The sequence below is a fragment of the Cricetulus griseus genome, chromosome 5 (genome assembly GCF_003668045.3).
Source record: "Cricetulus griseus strain 17A/GY chromosome 5, alternate assembly CriGri-PICRH-1.0, whole genome shotgun sequence".
NCBI lineage: Eukaryota > Metazoa > Chordata > Mammalia > Rodentia > Cricetidae > Cricetulus > Cricetulus griseus.
In genome coordinates, this window is record NC_048598.1 from 60,603,646 (window position 1) to 60,627,129 (window position 23,484).

Genomic DNA, 23,484 nt, shown 5'->3' on the forward strand with positions numbered 1-23,484 from the left:
ATGTTCATGTCAAGTTCCTATAAACTTGTAAAGCACCGTTTGGCTAGAAACTCAATCTCAGCCCCACTCCTCCCTTTCTAAACCCTGTCCCCCTCAGAAAGACTGGCTGTCAAAAATCCAGGTTCCTCCTCCAAAGCTCAAGACTATGTCTACAGGGTATTTAAGTTCTGGTCCCTAGACTGCCATGTGATTTCTCCGCTTCCCTCCTCTGCCTCACTTCTGGGGCGGCTGAAGGGGTCATGGAGGGGGGCACTTGGCTCATTAAACCTGGTCTTTTTTTTTTTTTTTTTAAAGATTTTATTTATTTATTTATTATGTATACAACATTCTGTTTTCATGTATATCTGCACACTAGAAGAGGGCACCATATCTCATAACAGATGGTTGTGAGCCACCATGTGGTTGCTGGGAATTGAACTCAGGACCTCTGGAAGAGCAGTCAGTGCTCTTAACCTCTTAGTCATCTCTCCAGCCCAAACGTGGTCTTTTTGATTTGGCTTGATCTGGCTTATTGCATCATCAAAGAAAAACCATTACTGGGGATCCAAAAATACTTATCATTGTTAGTTACAATAAACTCACCACAATATCATAATAGTCTATAGACACGAATCATATAATAGGCTAAATGCATTCGATTTTTGAGAAGCATGATTTATCATTTAAAAAGTTAATTTTAAAAAAGGAGCCCCAAGCAAAAGGATGATCATGTGACAACTAAGAGACGTCTCATTTAACTCAGGCAAAGGATTCAGGGAGATTATCCGTGAAGTATACTAGGTCATAGTGAGAGCTATGGAGCTTTGGTCATTCAGAAGAGGCACCACTTCACTTGACTACCTATGAGACACTGGCCAGTATTGCCACCAAGGGCCAGATGGATGTCAAGTGTCAGGGCTGCCACCTAGGGCTATCTTAGTGCTCAAGGGCTGGCTATCTGCAGGACCATATATATATCTAAGTAGCTGCACTGCCACCTAGGGACATGGTGTTGCTGTCAGAGGCCATTTTGGGTCCATAACCCTTCTATGGCCCTGCCACGGCCCCAGTCTGTGGAGAGGTCTGCAATGGGAAGCAATGAGGATATGGTTGCACAGAGTTGTCCACACTCCTCACTGGCTGCAGCATTTGGGTGAGTTGGCCCTGTACGTCATCTGGGCAGCACAACAGAGTTAGTCCTGGCGGTTGTGGGCGCAAGTGAGCCAGCCCTGAAGACGAGAGAGTGGCAGAGCTAGTCCCATTGTCTGCCATGCAGTGATGTGCACAAGAAAGAAATACCCCCTCCCCATCACCACTTATGGCAGGCAGGCAGGAATAACTAAATGGTCCTAGGGTCACAAGAGTGTGGGAGAGCTGACACTGCCCTCACTGGCTGGAGCACAAGGGAGAGTGGGCCCTGAACCCAGCTCAGGCAGCATAGTAGAGTTGACAGAGGCACAAGTGATCTGACCCCATGATAGTACATGGGAGATCAAGTCCCACCTCTCATCTGCCATATGGTGGAGTGGGCAAGGGAGAGAAGACCTCTCTCCCCCCTGTGGTGGGTGGGAGAACTGGCCCTGGGGTCATGAGAGTGGGAGAATTGGCACTGCACCTCACCTGGGTAGCACAGTAGAGCTGACCCTCTTAGTGGGAAAGACAATGTCGGTAAGACGGCTCAGAGGGCATGAGAGGAGAGCTGACCCCCTAGTCAGCTATGTGGTGGCATGGGTGAGGAAAAGATACTTTCCCCCCATGACCCCTTGCTACCTATGCCAGGCAGGAGAGCTAGCCTCAGGGGCAAGAGAATAGGGCAAGAGAATGGGAGAGCTCACATTGCGGAAGCACATGGGAGAGCACACCCCTGTACCTTGAGCTGACTCTGTTGGGGAGGGATGTGCTTAGATGAGCTGGTCCTGTGGCTGCGAGAGCAGTGGAGTGGCACCTGCTCCCTCCCTTATACCATGTGGTGGCATGGGTGGGGGAAATATGCTGTCTACCCTCCACCCTTTGCCAACTGCAGCAAGCAGGAGAGTCAGGGTTGGGGGCAAGAGAATGGAACAGCTGGCCCTGTCACTCACCAACTGCAGCAATTGTTGCATACACCTTGACTGGACAAAACTGCACAGCTAGCCCTGGTGGTGCAGGCACAGGTGAGCCAGACCCAAGGGCAGAAGAGCTGGGGAACTGGCCCTGCTCCTTGCTACCTGATTACAGTGTTGGGTAAGCTAGAAGGGGCATGCTGGAGAGTTTGCCCTAGTGGTGACAATGAGGGAAAGCCAACAGGCTGACCAACCCAGCTAGAATCAGGGCTCTGAGTTAGCCAACCCCAATATCCACCTAATGTATGAACTGTATATGAAGAGTATATGAAGGGGGTCAGATCTGCAGAGCTGGATGTTGAAAATAGTTCCTGTTTTTTGTTTATGGAGAGAATATGTTGTTTTTGCAGCTCTGGAGATTGAAGCATTAAGCTTGTACTATAGCATGCATTTTTTATGAGTTGTTTCTCATGGTATACCAAGCAATCCTCACACTGGGTAAATGCGAAGGCAGATGATTGGAGAAAGTGTTGTGGCTGTCTGTGAATAGAAGCCTCCTTTGTCATGTTTCTACTATTGGGGTAGATAAGTATAATAGTGATACACTATCATCTAAAAAACAGGCTAGGTCAAATGATATGTCCTTAACTGTGTTCTGAACCCACACATGTTTTTGTTTTGTTTTGCTTTTTAACTGTTATTTGATTCTTTGTAGATTTTTCATCATGCATCCTGATTCCACTCATCTCCCTGCCCCCTTGCTTCTGCTCTCTGCCTTGTGACCTCCCCCCAAAAAGCAAAACAAAATTTAAATTAAATGTATAGCCTTAAAAAGAAGAAGAAGAAGAAGAAGAAGAAGAAGAAGAAGAAGAAGAAGAAGAAGAAGAAGAAGAAGAAGAAGAAGAAGAAGAAAAACATCTCAGTGTGGAAGCTGTAGTGTTTACAGTGAGTCATCCAGTATACCTCTTAGTCCATATATCTTGTAAGTGTTCTTTGCAATGGTTCGTTGGTCTGGCTTGAGGCCTCTGGCTTCTGCTACTGTATCAATACTGTTATTTCTGATTCAAATAATATTTGAATTATAGATAGCCTTAACTGGGACTTCTCTTTTTGTGTGTCAGAGGGATCCTGTAGCTTTGGATCAATAAAACCTATACTTCATTTAAAATGACATTTCTCATAATAGACTGTGAGTCTTAAAAACCAAGGGCAAGTCTATTACTGGAATATTTGGTAGCAGAACAGCGTGAGATGCTTGATGCTCTGGATTAGAGTGGGAGACCAGAGCCCTGTAGAAGGTAATGGTTCTGGTTTGGTGCCAACCCTGCCTGTCTAGGAATGGGAGAAATTATGTGACTAAGTCAAGAATGGATGGTTTTGTAAAAGGCATAGAGGACATAAGGGAGAGGAAAAGACATGAAACTATTTTCATGATATCTCCTTTATGCAATTCCACATTGCAAGTACTTAACATTTTCTGGAACTATATGGGATATGCTTATATAACTTTACATCCTTCTCCATCCTCTAAATATCTTTACAACTAATTTATGCCTGGGCTTTTCTTGTAAAAGTAGCTGAATGTTATTTTAAATAGGATCTCTCTGTGTAACCCAGGCTAGGCTAGAACTATGTAGATCAGGCTGGTCTTAGTCTCTGCATTCCCAGGCGTACACCACTAGTTGAAGGTTCCTAACTTCCCAGTCTTTGGCAGCAGGCCTTTCACATGTTCACTACTTTTTGTGATTTCTCTGTTACTAGTATGCACAGCAAGATTACCAATTAATTTGCTTACCTATGTTTAAACATAATTTATGCACATTTTCTCTTCACAGTAAGTTGAATTTTTTATTTGAATAATAATGACCTTTGGATTTCTTGTTTTGTTTTGTTTTTTTGAGATAGGGTTTCTTGGTGTAGCTTTGGAGTCCCTGTCCTGGAACTCACTCTGTAGACCAGGATGGCTTTGAACTCACAGAGATCCACCTGCCTCTGCCTCCTGAGTGCTGGGATTAAAGGCATAGAATGCCACCACCCTGCTGTATTTCTTTCTTAACATTCCATTCCTTAGCTATGGAAAACTTGGAGGGTAATAAGTTAAACCCAGTTACAGATTACTTCCTATACTGGTTAGTTTCTATTGTCAACTTGATATATGGAAGAGGGAAGTTCAACTGAGGAATTATATCTATCAGACTGACCTGTGGGCATGGCTATATGGCATTTTCTTGATAATTTATTAATGGATGAGTACCCATCCACTGTGGGCAGGTGGGCCTGGACTGTATAAGACAGGCTTATAAAAAGGGACCAGCCCCTCACTCAGCCCCCTGCTTTAGCAGCCATGACAGGCTACAGAAAAGACATGTGGGCCTCTAACACAAGGAAAACTCCAGATCCTCTGGGCTTCCTAGAGCATAGGGCCAAAACTGAACACAAAGAAACTCCAGAACACCCCGTAGCCTCCTAGATGCTTGGTTCCTGGGAACTGTTTGAACAAAAGAAACTCCAGGGGAGACCAAAAACTCCCTGTTGTCTCCACGATACAGTTCTGAAAACTATTGGTATCTATGAACATTAGGCCACCTGCAAGTAACAAGACGCCATAGAAACCACAGAATGGCTGGGCGTTGGTGCACACGCCTTTAATCCCAGCACTCAGGAGGCAGAGACAGGCGGATCTCTGTGAGTTCAAGGCCAGCCTGGTCTCCAGAGCGAGTGCCAGGATAGGCTCCAAAGCTACACATAGAAACCCTGTCTTGAACCGCCCCCCCCCAAAAAAAAACCAACCAAACCACAGAATGTTCCCTTCTCAGCACTGACCAATGAGAATAATTGGTACACAGGTATTTCATGCCAAAATATGACTTTGAGAAATTCTCCTAATTGTTCTGAAATGTCAACCAATCAGAAACCAACCTGTACCTACTGATGTAATCCTATAATTTTTATCTTTAAAACTAGCAGTAGACAGGGAACTTCACTCCCTCTGGAGGCTGCTTCGTCAGCTAGCCAGATGGGGGTCCCTGTCATGGTTGGATGAACAATAAAACCTTGCTTTTACAGTTCAGTGGGTCTGTCTCCCTGGTGGTCTCTGGGGATCTTCGTAACTTGGGCACAGCAGTAAGCCTAGGAGCAAGCTAGAAAGCAGCATTCCTCCATGATTTCTGCTTAAGTTCCTATGGTGCTGGAATTCCTGCTCTAATAAATGGACTGTAAGCTGTAAGATGAAACAAACCCTTTCCTCTCCAAGTTGCTTTTGGTTATAGTGTTTATCACTGCAACAGAAAGTAAACTAGGACACTCCCTAAAGAAGAAAGAAGGAAAAGCAAATTTAACATCATAATAAAGATATCTGTTTAAGTGAGGTGTGACTCACACCTTTAATTCCAGCACTCGAAAGCAGAAAGAGGATTTCTGTGAGTTTGGGGCCAGCCTGTTCTACAGATTGAGCTCCAGGACAGTCAGGGCTACATAGACAAATCCTGTCTTCAAAAACCAAAACAAACACCCCAAAGGAAAAAAAATTATCTGGTAAACAAATCTTTCTATTCTAGATCTATAAAATCAAACTTCATGACATTTTCAATTTATTTATTTGAGATAAGGTCTCAAATGTAGCCCTGACTGACTATGTAGCACAGGCTGGCTTTGAACTCCACACATCTGTTTACCCTTACCACCCAAGTGCTGGGATTAAATATGTGTACCAACATGCCTGGTCTTACATGTTTTTGTTCTGTTTTTTGAATCAGGGTCCAACAATGTAGCCCTGGCTGTCCTGAAAATCACTATGTAGACCAGGCTGGCCTTGAACTCACAGTGATCTGCTTTCTTCTGCCTTCTGAGTACTGGTATTAAAGGTGTGTGCCACCTCAAATAGCCTACCATGGCATTTTAAATATATAATAAATCGTAACATTTTGAGACTAGAGCAAGTAGTAGTCTTGTTTGGCAAACTGCACATAAACATAAATTCTACACATATGAATTTATGGTAGGCATAACCGTAAGAGCAAGGTAAACAGGACAGGATGGAGTTAACTCCATCCTCAGGAAAAGCCACCCTGAGAAATTCACTGCATGGCACATGGCTGATTCAGCTCCAGCTAAGGAACCATAAACAGTTCCAAGAAGCACCCAAACTGTGTTCACCCCATCTGGGTGGTCAGGCAAGGACTAATTTTGGTAAATAACATCTTCTAGCCACAACTGTCCTTTTGAGCAACCTTAGTAACAATTTTGAAATTCCTCTAGCCCCCACGTCAATGAATCCAAAGGTCACCTACTCTTATCCAATCCTAAACAGCCAAGGCATGTACCATCCTGCTTACAATTGAGGTCAGGCACCCTTTTCCTGCAGCTGCTGTGCCAGTTTGCTGGACAGGGTCCCCACCTAGGCTTGTAATTTAACATTAAACCTTATGCATTTGCATCAGTGAGTCGGCTCCTTGGTGGTCTTTTTTGTGGTCTCACGAACTTGGCATAACAATAACCATATCTTGTTACATCAAACATTTATTCATCACATCTATTTTCCTTTCTATTCCTTTCTCCCCAAAGAAGGCTTTCAAGGGAAGTAAACAATATAGCAGAACGCTTGCTTATATAGCTGTATAGTTGGAAATACAGTGCCAGGCAAAACTTAACAGGACATTATCAATGTGGTTCAAAGAATCTAAATAAAATAAATGAATCAAGTAATAAAGTGAGGGTAAATGAAGTTGATATAACTAATAAAACTCTTAGGATGACAATGCTTTCTTCAAAAGCATTTCCCTAACATTAAAGGAATAGAGTCGCTGAGTGTGATGGCACACGCCTGTGGAGAATCAAAAGCTTGAATAAAGCCAACCCAGATTGGCTTTAAACCTACTATGTTTCTGCCTCAGCCTTTCAAGTACTAGCACAGCCACAGCTATAGGTTCAACTGATCTAAATCATCTATCCCTAAAGCAGGTGAGAGAATACATACCTGATATGATGGCACTGAAGGGTAGGGGATGACCACTCCTTGGATATGAGTTCCAGTGTTGTTTGGCTGGCCTCCCATGAGGCTCTGACTCTGGGGTGACTGAACTCCAACTATTCCTTGGTAGTTTTGCTGCTGGTTGGGCACAACTTGATAACCTGTAATGGCAAAATGAGTCAAATTTTGTTTTGAGTTTATTGAAATAATAATGTATTTATGTATTTTAAGCAAGCTCTGTATGATTCAAAATTACAGACTTTTATTCAGCAAATCTCCAAGCCTAATGTAAGATTTACAAGGTTTGTAATGAAATAAAAATTTGACCCTGGCCCAAATCTGTATAAGCAAAATATGTATAAAGATTTCTTCAATGGTTAAGGAAATTTACAGGGTTACAGCCTTGGCTAACAAAGAACAAGCACTATTTAGTTGGTATCATAATGCTTAATGACAACTAGTCTCTGGGAATTAGCATGCCCTGTCTAGAAGGTAAATATGTACCATTCCTTTAAAAATTGCTAAGACTGTCATGTAAGAAGAGAATATTAAAGATGGAATGGATGTGTACCTACGCATCTATGGAAGTTACATGTCATCAGTGGCTCTGCTGGTGAATAAAAAGACTATGTATGTGTTCGGGCAGATTTTTAAAAATGGTTTCATGTTTTTTAAAAAAGGAAAAACAAACAAACAAAAACAACAAAAACAAACAAAAAGAACAAACTATACCAAGACATCAATCTATTTAGGAATATATCAGAAACATAAAGCGAAAGGCACTATTTAGTTCTTTTTTTAAGGGTCATTTTCTCACTGTATAACTAATTTCATCTGACAGAGAACCGTGTCATTAAGAAGACTAGACTTGATGGCTAACTTAAGATGAACATGTTTATTTTTATGAAGTAAACTTGTTACATATAAGAATCTACAATGATGAATAAGATCTGAATATCAATTGTATTTTGTTTCCTGAGACTAAGAACATTCTTTTTTTTTTTTTTCCCTCTCCCCCACCCCCAAATATAGGGTTTCTCTGTGAAACAGTCCTGGCTGTCCTGGAACTCACAGAGATCTACCTGTGTCTGTCTCCCAAGTGCTGGGATAAAAGGTATGCACCACCACTGCCAGGCTCTAAGAATATTCTTTTGTGACTACCAATTAGTGCAAGATTTCCAAACATTACCAAAAATAATATTTTCATTAAAAAAACAAACAACTGATTAAAAACAAGTCATTTAGTTTATGGCACTGAAAACAAAACAAGAAAAAACTCACCAGTGTGCTGCCAGTGTAAACAGCAGGTAAAGGCTGGTGAGATTGTGTCCCCGATTGTACCATATATTTTGTTAAATAAGTTTTTAATATTCATCTTCATTTAACTCTAAAGGGAGAGGAACTGTACCAAAACCTCAGACATTCACTGTAAACAGGGGCATCAATCATCAATGCAGTTGACTTCATGGCATTCTAACTCTGCATAAAAATGCATGTTCTAGACTCTTCTCTGTAAGAAAGAGACTGGTAATATGTTGTCTGCTATGGCCTCTCTTGTGCATTTCCTATACTGCTTAAGTTTGGACGTGGACAGAAGAAATAGTGAAAAAACATTTTGGCCTAACAACATTGAATCCTATCTTCAGGTCACCAAATGACAAACACTTCAAATTCATACACAAATTTATAAATTATAAGCACTATCAACACAAATACGCTGACACATTTTTGTCTTTAAAAAATTAAGGCAGGAACAAAAATGGGAAACGACCATGAGACATTTTGTCTGAGATGCTACTTTTCAAAACATACACGCACACACCCTACCTGGCAGAATTCACTGTAATATTATTGAACTTTTAAGTATTTTAACCTAAATAGTCATACTACTCCAATAAACAGCCAAGTGTACTGCATATTAACTTTTGTTTTTTGAGTAGTGCTGGAGAATCAAACACATGATCTCTCACATTGTTTTTTATTATTTATTTATTTATTTATTTATTTATTTATTTATTTATTTATTGGTTTTTCAAGACAGGGTATCTCTGTGTAGCTTTGGAACCTATCCTGGCACTCGCTCTGGAGACCAGGCTGGCCTCGAACACACAGAGATCCACCTGCCTCTGCCTCCCGAGTGCTGGGATTAAAGACGTGAGCCACTACCGCCCAGCAACCTCTAAGTAATGTATAAACCAATGAACTGAACACCTATTTTCAATGTTATCCTTACAGTTTATTAAAAAAGACCAAGGTTGTCTATTTAAGAAAAAAAAAAAAGGTTTGTATGGGAGAAAGCCAGCTAACACTACAAATGTGGGTTTTTTAAACAAGAAAAAAAACAAAACAAAACAAAAACCAAAATGTCTTATATATACTTGTCATGTTTTGGAGACCTGTCTTAGTGGCATCTTTCCTAAAACTTTATGAAAATACACTGACATAGAAGATATTCAAGTGAAGAGCTACAGAGGACACATAACAGGGTTTAATGTAGGATCACTTGGATAGTACATTACAGAACTTACATCAATAAATTCCTATTCCCATTTTTTACTAACGCCATATTCAGACACATAAAACTAACACCATTAACATTTGGAGATAACCATAACAGGAAATCTAAAACACCTGATCCAGCATAGTCATCATTTAAAGAGGAGAACTTGTATTATACTTGCCAGTGGGGTGACATGAATGAAGAGAATGAGACCACCTTTAAGAAATGATGATTTTGAGACAATAAAACCATGAAACTGGAGAATGAACAGTCTTGTGAAAGAGGGAGATGAATTCTTACAGGTATGGAGGTATTAATGCCTGTGATTTGGTTTAAAGAAAAAGAATATTCCAACAAAAATGAAACAGCTGGAATAAAGGGGGAAATCACTACATTTGGCAGACAGAACGTGGTCTGTGTGTGGACTAAAGGGCCCACAACAAAGGTAGAAGAGAATCCCAGTGAAGAAACATTGTATGAGTAGAGTGGTACCAACTTTCTGAGTTACACTTTTGTCTTGAGGGAGGGAGGGTTTATTTGGCTCACGGTTTCAGAGGTTTCAGATCATCATGCAGGGAAGGGCAGAGCAGAGCAGCGCACATCAGTAGCCAAGGAGCAGAGAGAAAGAATGCCTGTGTTAGCAGGCTTTCTGCTCCATCATTCCCCCTTCCTTTATAAACCCCCAGCCTTTGGGATGGTGCACCCACATACAGGCTAGGTCTTCTCTGCTTAATTTTATCTGGAAAGACCCTCACAGGTACACACAGAGGCGGAGGGAGAAACAGGAAGGTGGGAACACTTTAAAAACTTCCTATGTGCATTATCCAGTCAAGTCAATAATCAAGTTTGAATTTCACACTTTTCTCTTTCTGAGACCAGAGAAGATCCAGTTTGAGTAGGATGGCATGGCTGTGCTGTGGACCACACTACCTTTGGATCAAAATTAATTAATCCATTTACCCCACTGCATTGTGAGTTTACATTTTTTACATTAATACTTCATTCACAACTAGCATAAACAATTGACCAACAGTGGATTTATTAAAAATAAGAATGGTAGGTACTATAAAAGAAAATGCCTCTTTCATAAGATGCTCTCTTTAAGATGCTCTCTTGTGCCAATTCTGTCTACGGCCTTGTAGAATATCCCCTAAAACTACTGGTAACATGAACTTGCTAATTACTCCTTTCCTTTGTGTATACTGCTAAAAAAACAAACAAAAAACAAAAAGGAAATGATATACCAGTTAAGAATAAAGAAAAAATAAAGCAGTTAATATTAACTATCACTCAGCAAAAATGTAGACAATCAATATGTATACTTAAAACAATGGGGAAAAACAGATTTTAGAGGAGAAACAAATTCAAACATTCTCCTACACAAATCCACTGACTTTCTATGTGCTGAAAAGCTTTCTGATGGCAACAGTTTAATTCTTAATGTAACATTAGTTTATGAAGTTGAGTATGTTTAGTCACCTTCACTAAACTGGTCATCCCATAAATACAAATCCCATTAGTCCGAAGTCTGTGGCTGACTAGTGCTTTATGAAACTATTCAGCAGCTGAGCCACAAATTTCATGTAATTAACCACAAAATACTGAATTGATTACAGACTATGAAGCTGTTTCAATTTGTATCTAATATGCAAAATGTGAAAGAATTATTTTAACATTTCTGAAACAATGTGATGATAAAAGATACTCATAGAAAATTAAGAAAAAAAAAAACCTTGCAAAACATTCATCTATAACCACCACATTCTGTTCTATGTGTGGTTAACCTTGTGTTTCCTTTAATACTTCTAAATCAGATTAAGAGATTTTACAAAGTGGTGGGAAAGAAGTGTTTAAATAAAACTTCCCCTTGAAACTAAAAAATTAGATTTATTTATTTTAAAATGACAATTTTCCCCCTGAGATTTATTTTTATGTGTATGGGTGTTTTGCTTGAATGTATGTCTGTGCACTATGTGCATGAAGTACCCAAGGAGGTCAGAAGAGGGCACAGGTCCCCTGAAATTGAATGTACAGTTGACAGTAAGCTTCCATGTGAGTGCTGGGAACTGAACCCAGGTTCTCTGGAAGTGCTCTGAATTACCGAGTCATCTCTCCAGTACCTAAATAAATTTCTTTAGACAAGATTAGGCCAGGTGTAGTAGTACATGTCTTTGATCACAGCACTCAAGGGGCAGAGGCAGACAGATTTTGGTGAGTCTCAGACCAGCCTTATTTATCTAAAGTGAGTTCTAGGCCAGCCAAGGTGATAACAGTGAGACCTGGTCTCAAAACAAAACAAAACAGCACAGCACAACATAAAAACAAAACACTTAGACCTTAAGTATAACAATTAAAGGAAAAGAAAATAACTCAGTTGATCTCTAACATATTTTAAGGATGAGAGCATGTACTAAAAAGCTAAAGACTATTTTAGGACAAACTATGCTATTCATGCCTTTAGCATAAAATTCAGTTCAAAACTCCTATGCCTTTTCATTTAAAATAGCAGATAAGTATCACCACTTCAAAGGTATCCAAAGGTAGTATTAACAGCTGACACTCATAAATTTATTACATGTCAGCAATGCTCTGTGCACAAGAAGTAACTCATTCCACATTCATGGATACAATTATTTCAAAGAGACACAATTATCCTCATTTTCTGGTGAGGAAACAAAGGCACAGAAAGTTTCATACCTTAGTCCAAGGTCACAAGCCGGTCAGTGTATAGCTGGCTGGGATCTGCATGTAAGATTTACCTTCCCCAAGGACAAGTGCAGAAGTGGAATGAGTACTACAGAAACACTCAAATAATTAGCATTTGAGATCTTTGATTTTGTGAGAACTCTGCTTAGAGAAAACATCTACTCTAATTTAACACACCTAAGTTTCTAGGTAAGTTTACTTGTAGAAAAATCTAGAGTTCATTTTTGTTTGCTTATTGTTTTTTTTAGCTATTATTTTTTTTTTCTTTTGAGATAGAGACCATGTAGCCCTACCTGGCATACATGGAACTCATTATGTAGACCCATTTGGCCTCTGCCTGTCTCCTCCCAAGTGCTGGTATTAAAGGCATGTGCCACCATGGCTGACAAGAAAACAGAATTATTATAAATGAAGTGAACCAGACGGCCAACTAATTGTTCACTTGAACTAAAGAGTATTTGTGAGAACAAGCATAATTACCAAAAACAGAAATCAGAGTAAGCAGTTAGTCCAGAAAGCAGCTACACGGACTTGAAGAGTTAAAAAGCTACCCAGAGTAAAGTTTATACGAGCAGCTCATGCTGTCCCCAGTGTGTCCCCACTATCTTGGCATGACCTGTGTATTTCAAAGCTATACCTCTGCCTTATTATCAGACAAGATTTCTCAGTAGAAAGCAATTAAGAAAAGGGAGACCAAGCCAAAAGGAGACTGTATCCCAGGTTGTCCCCCAAAACTCTGTGTCTCCAACCCTGAGTGTTTCCCCTTTAATCTATAGTCACCCTCTTGAGGATTCAGTTTTGTAGTTTTGCTTGAGGCTGCTTTGGCTTGAAAGAAGGACTCTGCTGCCATATTTTGGATGAGTCTACAGGAGATTTTACAGATGCTGGCTGTCTTCTCCACAATGTCAGACTTACTCAGTGTGGCCAACCCTGCTTTAATTAGGACACCTCATGCGCAGAAAGCCGGTTTGTTTCATGTCTTGGTGTTGTCTGAAGCAATGACTTTTCTTAGAGTTGCTTTCCATTCATTGTAGCATCAAGGCAGGAAAACATACCAGGTTTGAACTATACTGGTAGGAGACATCAGGAATTTTTACAGTGGAACCTTTCTAAGACTATCACAACTAAAACCATCATTTAAAATAGTATACTCTATAAACCAATAATCAGGAGGGAAATTTTAATGGTTGTAGGACAGATATTTGACTTATTTTTATTTTTGAAATCATAATGAAATGTTTGATCCTTTATTCAAATAATTTAAAACTGCAGAAAATGCCTAACAAGTATGCAATTTTGTATAATACTGTTTAAAGAGCAGGGTATTAAGAGATTATTGAATTTTCCATAATGCAATATAACCGTGGGATCTGTTGGCCAAAGTTTACAATAATCATAAAGTTAGAAATATGGAAAACACTAAAGACATGGTGTGTGTGTGTGTGTGTGTGTGTGTGTGTGTGTGTGTGTGTGTGCATAATACTGTATTTCAAAAATCTGTTATTTATGGAGACCAAAATCATTAATCACTTAGTACACTATAATACCAAGTCATTAATGACATGCATGCCTCACTTTATGTGCATATGTTGAATAAAATTCATGTTCTTAAAAAAGTGTTCAAAATGCTTGAAATTTTCTCTGAACGTTTGGTTAAACAAAGCAGTTTTACAGCATCAAGCCTGGGTTATTAGGAGTGTTACCTATGACAAGTGGCTCTGTGGTTCAAGTTCCTTATCTAATCTCAGACAAGAAAAAAGGGTACTTAGTTTCATAATTTCAAAAATATAGTTTGAAGATTGCCAAGTATAAGACTGAGGATAAGGAAGGAGAAGTAGATTCCTAGAGAAAGAAAAGTACCATTGGGTTAAAAAAGTGCTGTAAGAGCATTTCCAGTATCCTGACAAAATACTACCCAGTACAACATAAGTTATTCTTTATCAAACTTAGTTTCAGTATATGAGAGATTTAAAATAAAAAATTCTCTATGACTTATTTAGAAATAACCAGAAAATTAGAGAAAAGCAAGGTAACTTTTATTGGAATTTGTCAATCTAATAGGAGAGCAACACCAACAGTGAGTGATTCCAAACAGAATGAACTAACATATAGTTATGGATGTGGGTGTTTTTAACCACTACCATTCTTTGCTAAAGGACCATACTGACACAATAATATCCCACTTTTACCAAGACTTTCTGAGGAAAGCACCAACAATTTTGCAAGCTGAGAGAACAAAGGTAATATGAATTGATGGCTCAAGCATGACTCTGGAAGATTACAAAGAATACTCTTTTCAACTCTCATTTTGACAGATGAGAGTTAGAAGGAAACACAGTACTCAGTAGAAAAGTGCAATCTAGACTAACAAGCTAGATTTACTTTATCATAGGTGACCTGAACTAGAATTTGTGTTATGGAAAGCATCCTTCAAAACAGATAAGCCATATTCAGATAGTAAGACAAACTGAAGAAATGCTTAATCAACATGACCATCTCCAGGAATCTAAGTGTATTTCCCTACCAGTATTAACATTTTTCCAGATTAGACTTGAACAAAAGAAGCACTGTGAACGAAGCTAAGCTTTTAAAAAAGTCATTCTGCTGAATCTAAATTTATTTGATATGGAAATTTAGAAGAATCTTAAATTATAAACCAGGTATGTCTTCTGTCTGGTACTATTTGATATATAGGCAAGTTCAATGAAAGCCAGCTCTTGCTTGTACTTGGGAAAAGACAGCTGCCAACACAGCCTCATTAGTGTTTTTCCTCTGCCAATCTTTCTACTCTTATGCTTCAACTCAAAAGAAAGGTCAGCAAAACTCAACCTGAATAAAATCAGCCATACAGATGTTAGAGCTTTTAGTTATTTAAATAACTACCCTAAATAACCCAAGAAAACCTGTAAGTACTTACCAAATACATTTGCTCCATATTTCAGTGGCAGCAGATTTAATGGAGAGGGGAAAGGGAAATAGGTGGAATTGTACTTATTATACAATTCCTGACTATGCAGCTCATGCAAAACTATGAAATGCTCATAGAATCAACAAAAAATTAGGTAAAATCAGGGCCACCACCCAGTAACACAAAGTTCCTATTATACTGTCAATAGAGAAATGATCAGTTCTGTTCTTACAGTCTGTGTGACTAATTGAATTTCTTATTAGTATGATTTGCATCTGCTCACCCAACAATGTAGATTGTTCCTAGCTTTTTACATTCTAGTTACTTAAAAAAATTAAAAACAATATTAATACACTCTAGTTACTTTCATTACTATGATTTGAGACACAGTTTTAATTAGCCCATGCTGGCTTCAAACTCTATGTAGAAAAGATGACCTTGATCTTCTTGCCTCTACCTCCTAAATATTGGGATTAAGACACCACATACAACATGCAGTGTATGTGGTGCTGGAGATGGAACCCGGGGCTTCATTCGTGTTAGGCAAGCACCCTACTGAGTTATATTCCCAGCTCCCCTCAATCCCCAGGTACTTTTAAATTTATGACCTGCAATGCTGCCTATATTCTTCACACTGGAAATCCTGTTCATTCTAAAGTGTTCCCTATACAGTTTGGCTCACCATTATGCTATTACAGTCTGCTGATAACAAACCTTAATGTATCACATGGTTTTGAGTTACTTGAAAAATTAGGATTGAAGATAAAACTCAACGATATTTGAATTTACAAGCTGGTTATAAAACTAAAATCAAATTCAGTTTCAGAGAATTATTTTGCCTTTCATAGGCATGCAATAGTAAAAGTCTTGAAGAAAATTGAATTATATATTTTGGTAATGTTCCAAGCAACTTATAATGTATGTGGATGTGTTTGGTCCTTTTGGTCCATGTTTTAATGAATATTATGCCCCTAAAAAGTTGTATAACAAGAGTGGAAAAGCCAAATTTGACATCTACTAGTGAGTTTGGAATACTTAAGACATAAAGCTTTATTAGATAAGCTGCAAACCAAAGTGAATCTGCCATCCAAATATACTTTGGAAAAGAAATAAAAGCAATAGCTTTTTATATTTTTTTAAAAAGTAAATTATATGATGTCAAGGCTGCCATTTAAATTCAAATTCTTATTTGAGTATAATGTAAGATTAAAATCAACTACAGACGAAGGAAAATATAAACAAATATCAGTACCTTAATACAGCACTAAAAGGAAAGAAAGGAAAGAAGGAAGGAAGGAAGAAAAAAAAAAGCAGTTAAAACCTGAGGAAAAAGAAGCCAGGAAGCAGCTGAAAAAGAGACCGGTTCACTGTGAGAAATATACACCTCTCAGACAGTGCTACGGCCCCGAATCCAACAGCTCAGGACTAGGCCAATTATTGTAAAATATTAAACACATATGGTGAAGCTGCAAACTTTTCAAAAGAGTCCTAAGAATGAAAGCAGCTATGTATTATACAGCCAGGACCTGAAGTCTTTTTTAAAGTCACTACCTGTGGGTCCATTATACTGTATAGTATCCAAAGTGGACCTTTTAAGCAAAGGGTTAAAATAATAAATTTGTATAGTATTGCAATGGCAAATTACATGAAATAGCTGCTTGCTAGACAGCAGTTATTAACAGTAAGACACTAAGCTATTTTAAGTCAGTTCTAATGTTCGCCTTTTGTTTTTCTTTTTCTTTTTTTTCTTTTTAGTTTTTCGAGACAGGGTTTCTCTGTGTAGCCCCAGCTGGCCTGGAACTCACAAGAGATCTGCCTGCCTCCCCGCACCACCTGCTTTTACAGAAGACCTAGGTTGAATTCCCAGCATCCACTGATGGCTCACAACTGTCTGTAATTTCAATCCCAGGGGAATAAACAACTTCTACTGGCCTCCTTGGGCACTGTATGAATGTAATGCAAGGACATACATGAAAGGAAAGTACACATAAACGCAAAATAAACAAATAAACAAAAATGGAGTCTGTTAAAAGTCTGAGAAAAAAGCCCATGGACCATTAGGATTCTGATTAACGGTCTGCTGTTCTTTCACTTTATACATGGTATTATCTAGAAAGCTTCAGGCTTTCAGGACTTCCATTAATTTCTGCTGATATGCATTGACTCAATCTAATTTTGAAAGATTAGTCAATAATTTCAGATTCACAACAGAAGAAAACTTAACTCCCCTATGCTAATATTGCTCCAGTTGGGGTCCTACAGTATGTGGAATTTTATTCCCAAGGAGATCAATACATTAACACAGACATGGTTAGAACACATTAAAGCATTGTATCTAAAAAGATTTTCAAGAAGTTTATTCCACAAAGAGGAAAGTAACAGAAAATCCGTTATTTCCCTTGTTCATATTCTGTGTGGTCTCAGAATTCTCCCCCTCACCTCCTCCAAGAGAGGGTTTCGCTGTGTAACAGCCCTTGCTGTCTTGGAACCTCCTTGGTAGACTTAGGCTGGTCTCCAACTCAGAAATCCGCCTGCTTTCTGCCTCTCAAATGCTGGGATTAAAGATGTGCACCACCATGGCCCACCTTGAATCAGCTGAGTCTGTTAATTTAGGGGAAATGTTCTTTAAATTCATATATAAGCATTTAAGTATTAGTGGTGCCATGCCAAAGAAAATTTGCTGTGATTTTTCATTATTTGGTTGAATGATCAGTCCCATTCTTTTTTGGGGGGGTGGAGGGGGTGGGGGTTCGAGACAGGGTTTCTCTGTGGCTTTGGAAGCTGTTCTGGAACTAACTCTTGTAGACCAGGCTGGTCTTGAACTCACAGAGATCATCCACCTGCCTCTTCTGGGATTAATGGCATGCGCCACCACTGCCTGGCCAGTCCCATTCTTTTATGAAATCAAAGATAATAACCTTTGAGAGTTCTTTTAGCATACAGAAGCATGGTTGACAAGAACCAAAAAAAAAAAAAAAAAAAAAAAAAAGGTAAAGTTTACATTTTAATTGTGATGGCAAAAAATAAAGAAAACGTATTAAAACAAAAGACAGAAACTACGTTTACATATGAAAATTGAGGCAGAAATCAGTAAACAGAACAAAAAATAGAATCAGAAATTGCCTAATGTTTTAGTTCTTTATTCTTATATTAGGATTCAGATATAAAGCAAGGGCATAAAAAAGTTAGCAAACTTTAAGATTACAACTTTGGAAAAAAAAAAAAAAGATTACAACTTTGGGGGCTGGAGAAATGGCCCAGCGGTTAAGAGCACTGGCTGTTCTTCCAGAAGTCCTCAGTTCAATTCCCAGCAACCACATTATGGCTCACAATCATCTGTAAAGAGATCTGGCACCCTCTTCTGGCCTTCAGGCATATATACAGACAGAACACCATATACAAAATAAATAAAATTTAAGAAAAAAAAAAAAAAAGATTACAAGTTGGCTGTAGAGTGGTGGCACACACCTTTAATCATAACACTGGAGAGGCAGATGGAGCTCTGTGAGTTTGAGGCCAGCCTGGTCTGCAGAGCAATTTCTAGGACAGACAGGGAGAAACCCTGTTTCAAAAACCAACAACCAACCAACCAACCAACTAACTAAATAAATAAAATCCTATGACTTTGTTAAAAAGTTAAAATTCCCACCAGTTCTAGGAAGAGGCTAATATAATTACTAACATATAGCTAATTCTGGCTCCTAAAACACTTCCTTGGAGAGAACTTTTCTATTATACTTACAGGCATAACAAAATCATGTGTCATTTCAGGTAAAAATATTTGAGGATTCCCCTTTATTCTTTAAACAGAAATAAATTACTATGATAATGCAGAAAATAAAGGAAAGGACAGGCTTTCATCACAATGATTTATTATGCTGATATCTAGGTGTTAGACAATGTCAAAAACTATTAAAAGACAGGCCGTCCTGTTCTGCAACTTTACTGTCTAGATGCAGTATGGTTTACTGTTCTGTTCGCTTCCATCTTAACCAACAGCAGAAAAACCACAATTAAAGTATCAAAAGTGATCAACACCTTCCTACCACATAGATATTATGCTTATTTTGCATTTTTAACCATTTTCCATTAAGTGGGAGTATCTGTGGGCAGAGATGTAATTGAACTAGCAATTCAGTCCCAACATGTGATTTAAGGTCTTATTTTGTAGATAGTTTGAGAAATAAATTTTACCAAAAAATAGAACAAAAATTAAAAACTCACATAAACACCCACCAGAAGATTTTTACTGCCTTATTAACAGAGTTTATTAACCCAGAAAATCCCACAAAAGGTATTTTAATTAATGGCATGAGGGTCAGTCTACTTTTTTCTATTAAATAATTTTTTAGATTATTTTATGTGCCTAAATGTTTTAAAAGCCTGCATGTATGTGTACCACAGGCATGCTTGGTGCCTACAGAGGTCAGAAGAGAGCATTGGATTCCCTGGAACAGAAGTTACAGATGATTTTAAGCTTTCACGTGGGTGTTGGGAACTGAACCTGGGTACTCTGCAAGAGGAGCAAGTGCTTTTGATCTGTAAGCTATCTCTCCAAAACTCAATTTACTTTTTATAAAATTATTAAGGCATCAAAGGAAAGGATGTCACTAGGCTGGAAAAGCCTGCCTATCATAGACAAAGCCCTGAGGTTCCATTACAGAACCATAGAAGAAAAAAAAAGTAATTAAAAACAAAAACAGATGTTATAATTTTAGGTTAAAAAAAAAAGACACAAATCATATGAGAAGTCAATTATTTTCAGGCCCAGAAAGCACAGAAAAATGCTTTCTTTACTATTAGTTTTTGTTTTAATTTTTGATACAGGGTGCTGCTATGTAGCCCAAATATGATTCTTCTAACCTTTGCCTACAGAATACTGACATTATAGTTGTATGTCAGTGGTCCCAGCTAGAATATCATTCATTTTTTTATTTATTTATTTATTTATTTATTTATTTATTTATTGGTTGTACGGGACAGGGTGGTTTTTCGAGACAGGGTTTCTCTGTGTAGCTTTGGAGCCTATCCTGGCACTTGCTCTGGAGACGAGGCTGGCCTCAAACTCACAGAGATCCAACTGCCTCTGCCTCCTGAGTGCTGGGATTAAAGGCGTGCGCCACCAACGCCCGGCTAGAATATCATTTTTATTAGAAAACAATTGTGTATGTGACGCTAAATGAGCAATATTATGATCAATGTTCCTAAGGATAAACAATTTTTTGCTTGTTTGTTTTTTGAGACAGGGTTTCTCTGTGTAATAGTCCTGGCTGTCCTGGAACTTGCTCTGTCTACCAGGCTGGCCTTGAACTCAAGAGATCCATCTGCCTCTGTCTCCTGAGTACTAGGATTAAAGGTGTACATTACCATACTTGGCTTCAGGATGAACAATTTTAAAAACATTTTTAAAAAGTTGTAATTTATTGTTGTAAGATGTGTGCGTATGTGTAAAAAGAGGGAGAGGTTACATGTCACGACACAGTGTGGAAGTCAGAGACAACTTTTTGGAGTTGGTTCTTTCCCCCTTTACCTTTGTATAAATTATGGAGCATCAAATTCAAACAGGCTGTGCAGTAAGCACCTTTACCTGCTGAGCCACCTCAACAGCAAGGAACAACTTTTGATGTCTTCTGAACTTAGATTATATACTGTTTATATTTTTGACATAGGTTGTATTACTAGGTTACAAGAAAATCTGACATCAAAAGGAGTCACATTTGAAACAGAACGAAATTATTGCTTGGTTAAAACAGTCAGATGATGTCCAAAATCCTTTAGAACAAAGCATTTGTCACACAGAGAATATAGGAGCTAGTCCATACAAAAGAGAGAAAAGCCTGCATATTAAGAACACAAAACTTCCATGTGTCACAGGTCAAGAACAGGAAAGTTTGGCTGTAGAGTTGTGTTAATGACTCTTATCTGATAATGGAAGTTGGTGACTGCACTAGCACAAGAAGCAAGACGAGTAGTAATTTTACTGGAAGGGCAAGCCCAGAAGTAGCTCTCAAGAGTTAGCAGACAGTACTGAAGCAGTAGTCTCCTCGGTGCAGGTAGAGTTGAAATGCCTCTGCACAGAATCTGTACTTCCAACAATGACAAATAGCTCAAAATGCTCTATAAAAGTCGATAATAAAATCTAACTTGAATTCTCCAATTTATATAACACAAGGTTTTAGCTAACCTTGTGTTAGCTAAAACATTATTAAACACTTGTAACAAGACACAACCAGGATGGAAACAGAAGTTGAGTTCATTAAAATCAGTAGGACAGCTTTCTGTATGTCTGTGGAATTGAATGTATGAGTGCACATGTGTTTACAAACCAGAGTTTGTCTTTGGGTATGGTTCCTCAAGAGTTGTCCACCTTGTTTTCTTGAAACAGGTCTCTCACTAGCTCTGAATACACCAATTAGGCCAGGCTGGCTGGGAATCAAGTCCCAGGAATCCACCTGTCTCTACCTTGTCAGTGCTATATCACAAGTATTACACTGTGCCCATTGTTATGTGGGTGATGGAGACCAAACTCAGGTGCTCAAGTTTGCAAAGCAATCTATCTGCTAAGTTATTATTCAGTTCTTTTAAGACAGTACTTAAAAGTGAGACTGGGGGGTTCAATTCAATAAACTTTTGAAGAAAATGGCAAAAAAAACCCAACAACCAAGATTTGAGATTTAGTATTTTTAAATATGTCTAGTATTAGAGTCTACTTGTTTCTTTTTCACTAAGTAAATATCAAACTAAAGATGAGACAGAAATATGCATAAGAATACAGTTCATTGGAAAGGCATTATTGACATTAAAGTGTCATCCTTTAGCTACCTAAAGTTCAAATGAATCAAATTTAGCAGGCTTTGTTCTTTGATTCTGGTTAGTGTATGGAGGCCACCTTGCATAATGTCTCTCTGCCATATCTATTTGGGGAATTAATAGGATGCAAAGAGGGCTTCTACTACCATGGCAGGGAGGATTCAACAGCTACTCAATAAACTCTTGGCCATGCAGAACCTTCCTATTATGCTCTCATCCCTTTATCATACAAATCTGTATAGATTTCTGGAGAAATGTGAGAATTTTCTCACTCCCTTAAATGTGACTGGTTTACACACTCACATAGATGTACCTGAGATCTTCAAAGACTGAGCATGATAATATCTTAATGAAAAGACTGAAGTAAATTTGGAAACAGTAATGTCCACAAATGAATAGCTGAAAATCCTGGTATCAGAACTTGACTTACCTGTCTGCTGTGCAGGCTGTGGCAGTGGTTGGTTTAGATGTGAACTATAATGGACAGAAGGGACAGGGCGGTACTGAGGCTGGCTGGAGTGATAGTGGCCTGGAGCACAGTAACAGGCTGGCATCTATAATCATAAACATTGAGGACAAAAATTAGTTTTACTTAGAAAAGTAATTTTTCCATGAGGCAAATCAAAATTCAATGAGCAGTAAATATAGTATCAACCCTTTTCGAACCAATTGAATTTCTACATGTAAACTATATTTAACTAAATTTCAAACTATAAAGTCTAGATCTAAGATATCTTTCAAGGATACCCTCCTCTGGGCAGTGGTGGCTAACACTTTTAATTCCAGCACATAGGAGGCAGAAGCAGGCGGATCTCTGTGAGTGGACTAGCCTGTTCTATAAGAGCTAGTTCCAGGACAGCCTCCAAAGCCATCCATAGAGAAACCCTGTCTTAAAGCCAGCCCCCCTCCCACCCACCCGCCCCCAAAAAACCCAAAACCAAACCAACCAAACAAAAGAAAAAGAAAACAAAAACAAAGGACATTTACCTCTGTGCCCATCGATCACATTTAGATGTTAATTTTATTGTCATATTTGTTTTACATTTCTTTTTATAAAACAAAGTTTGCTTTGGTGAAAAACTACTGAAAACTGCTTTGTTTGTTCTTGGTTGCCTACCAGACCTTGAATATAAGACCTTATTGCTAAGGACACCATATACTTTAGACATAGGACTTGGAGGAATTGCGTTGGAACTATTAGGACAAGTTCTCACACTACCAAAAGGTGCTATGTAAGCTGCCAATAGAGAAAAGCAATCAATAGCCCTATCCATCTGTAAACTCTACAACTTACAACAATGACAGCCTGACAAAATATCCCTGATGATGCAATAACAGCACTCTTATCCTGGAATAACAGCAGCTATCTAACTAGACTTAATGCTCACTCAGTAGGAGGAATTCATACTTGGTACTAGCCAACTACCTGTGTCTGGAGAGATTATAGACCCTAGGAAGAGCCCATGACTGCCATTTTCCCAGCATAATGGTGAACACTTTTACTCCCAGCACTTGGGAGGCAGAGACAGGCAGATCTCTTGAGTTTAGGGCCAGCCTGGTCTACTACAGC

The 23,484-nt window shown here is 38.6% G+C and overlaps 1 protein-coding gene and 1 non-coding gene across 9 annotated transcripts in view; both read right to left on the reverse strand.

Moving 5' to 3' along the window:
- The window catches only part of R3hdm1 (R3H domain containing 1), a 129,058-nt gene that overhangs the window by 23,728 nt on the left and 81,846 nt on the right, over positions 1–23,484 (reverse strand). For all 8 annotated transcript variants that reach the window (XM_027417747.2, XM_027417742.2, XM_027417743.2 and 5 more), the window contains 2 exons: positions 22,345–22,468; positions 6,997–7,151 (listed from right to left, as the gene is read on the reverse strand). In XM_027417747.2, coding sequence (XP_027273548.1) covers positions 6,997–7,151; positions 22,345–22,468 — 279 coding nt within the window. The remainder of the gene's footprint in view (positions 1–6,996; positions 7,152–22,344; positions 22,469–23,484) is intronic.
- Positions 16,447–16,521, reverse strand: Mir128 (microRNA mir-128). The gene has a single exon (NR_105108.1). It is a non-coding gene; the product is annotated as a microRNA mir-128 (primary transcript).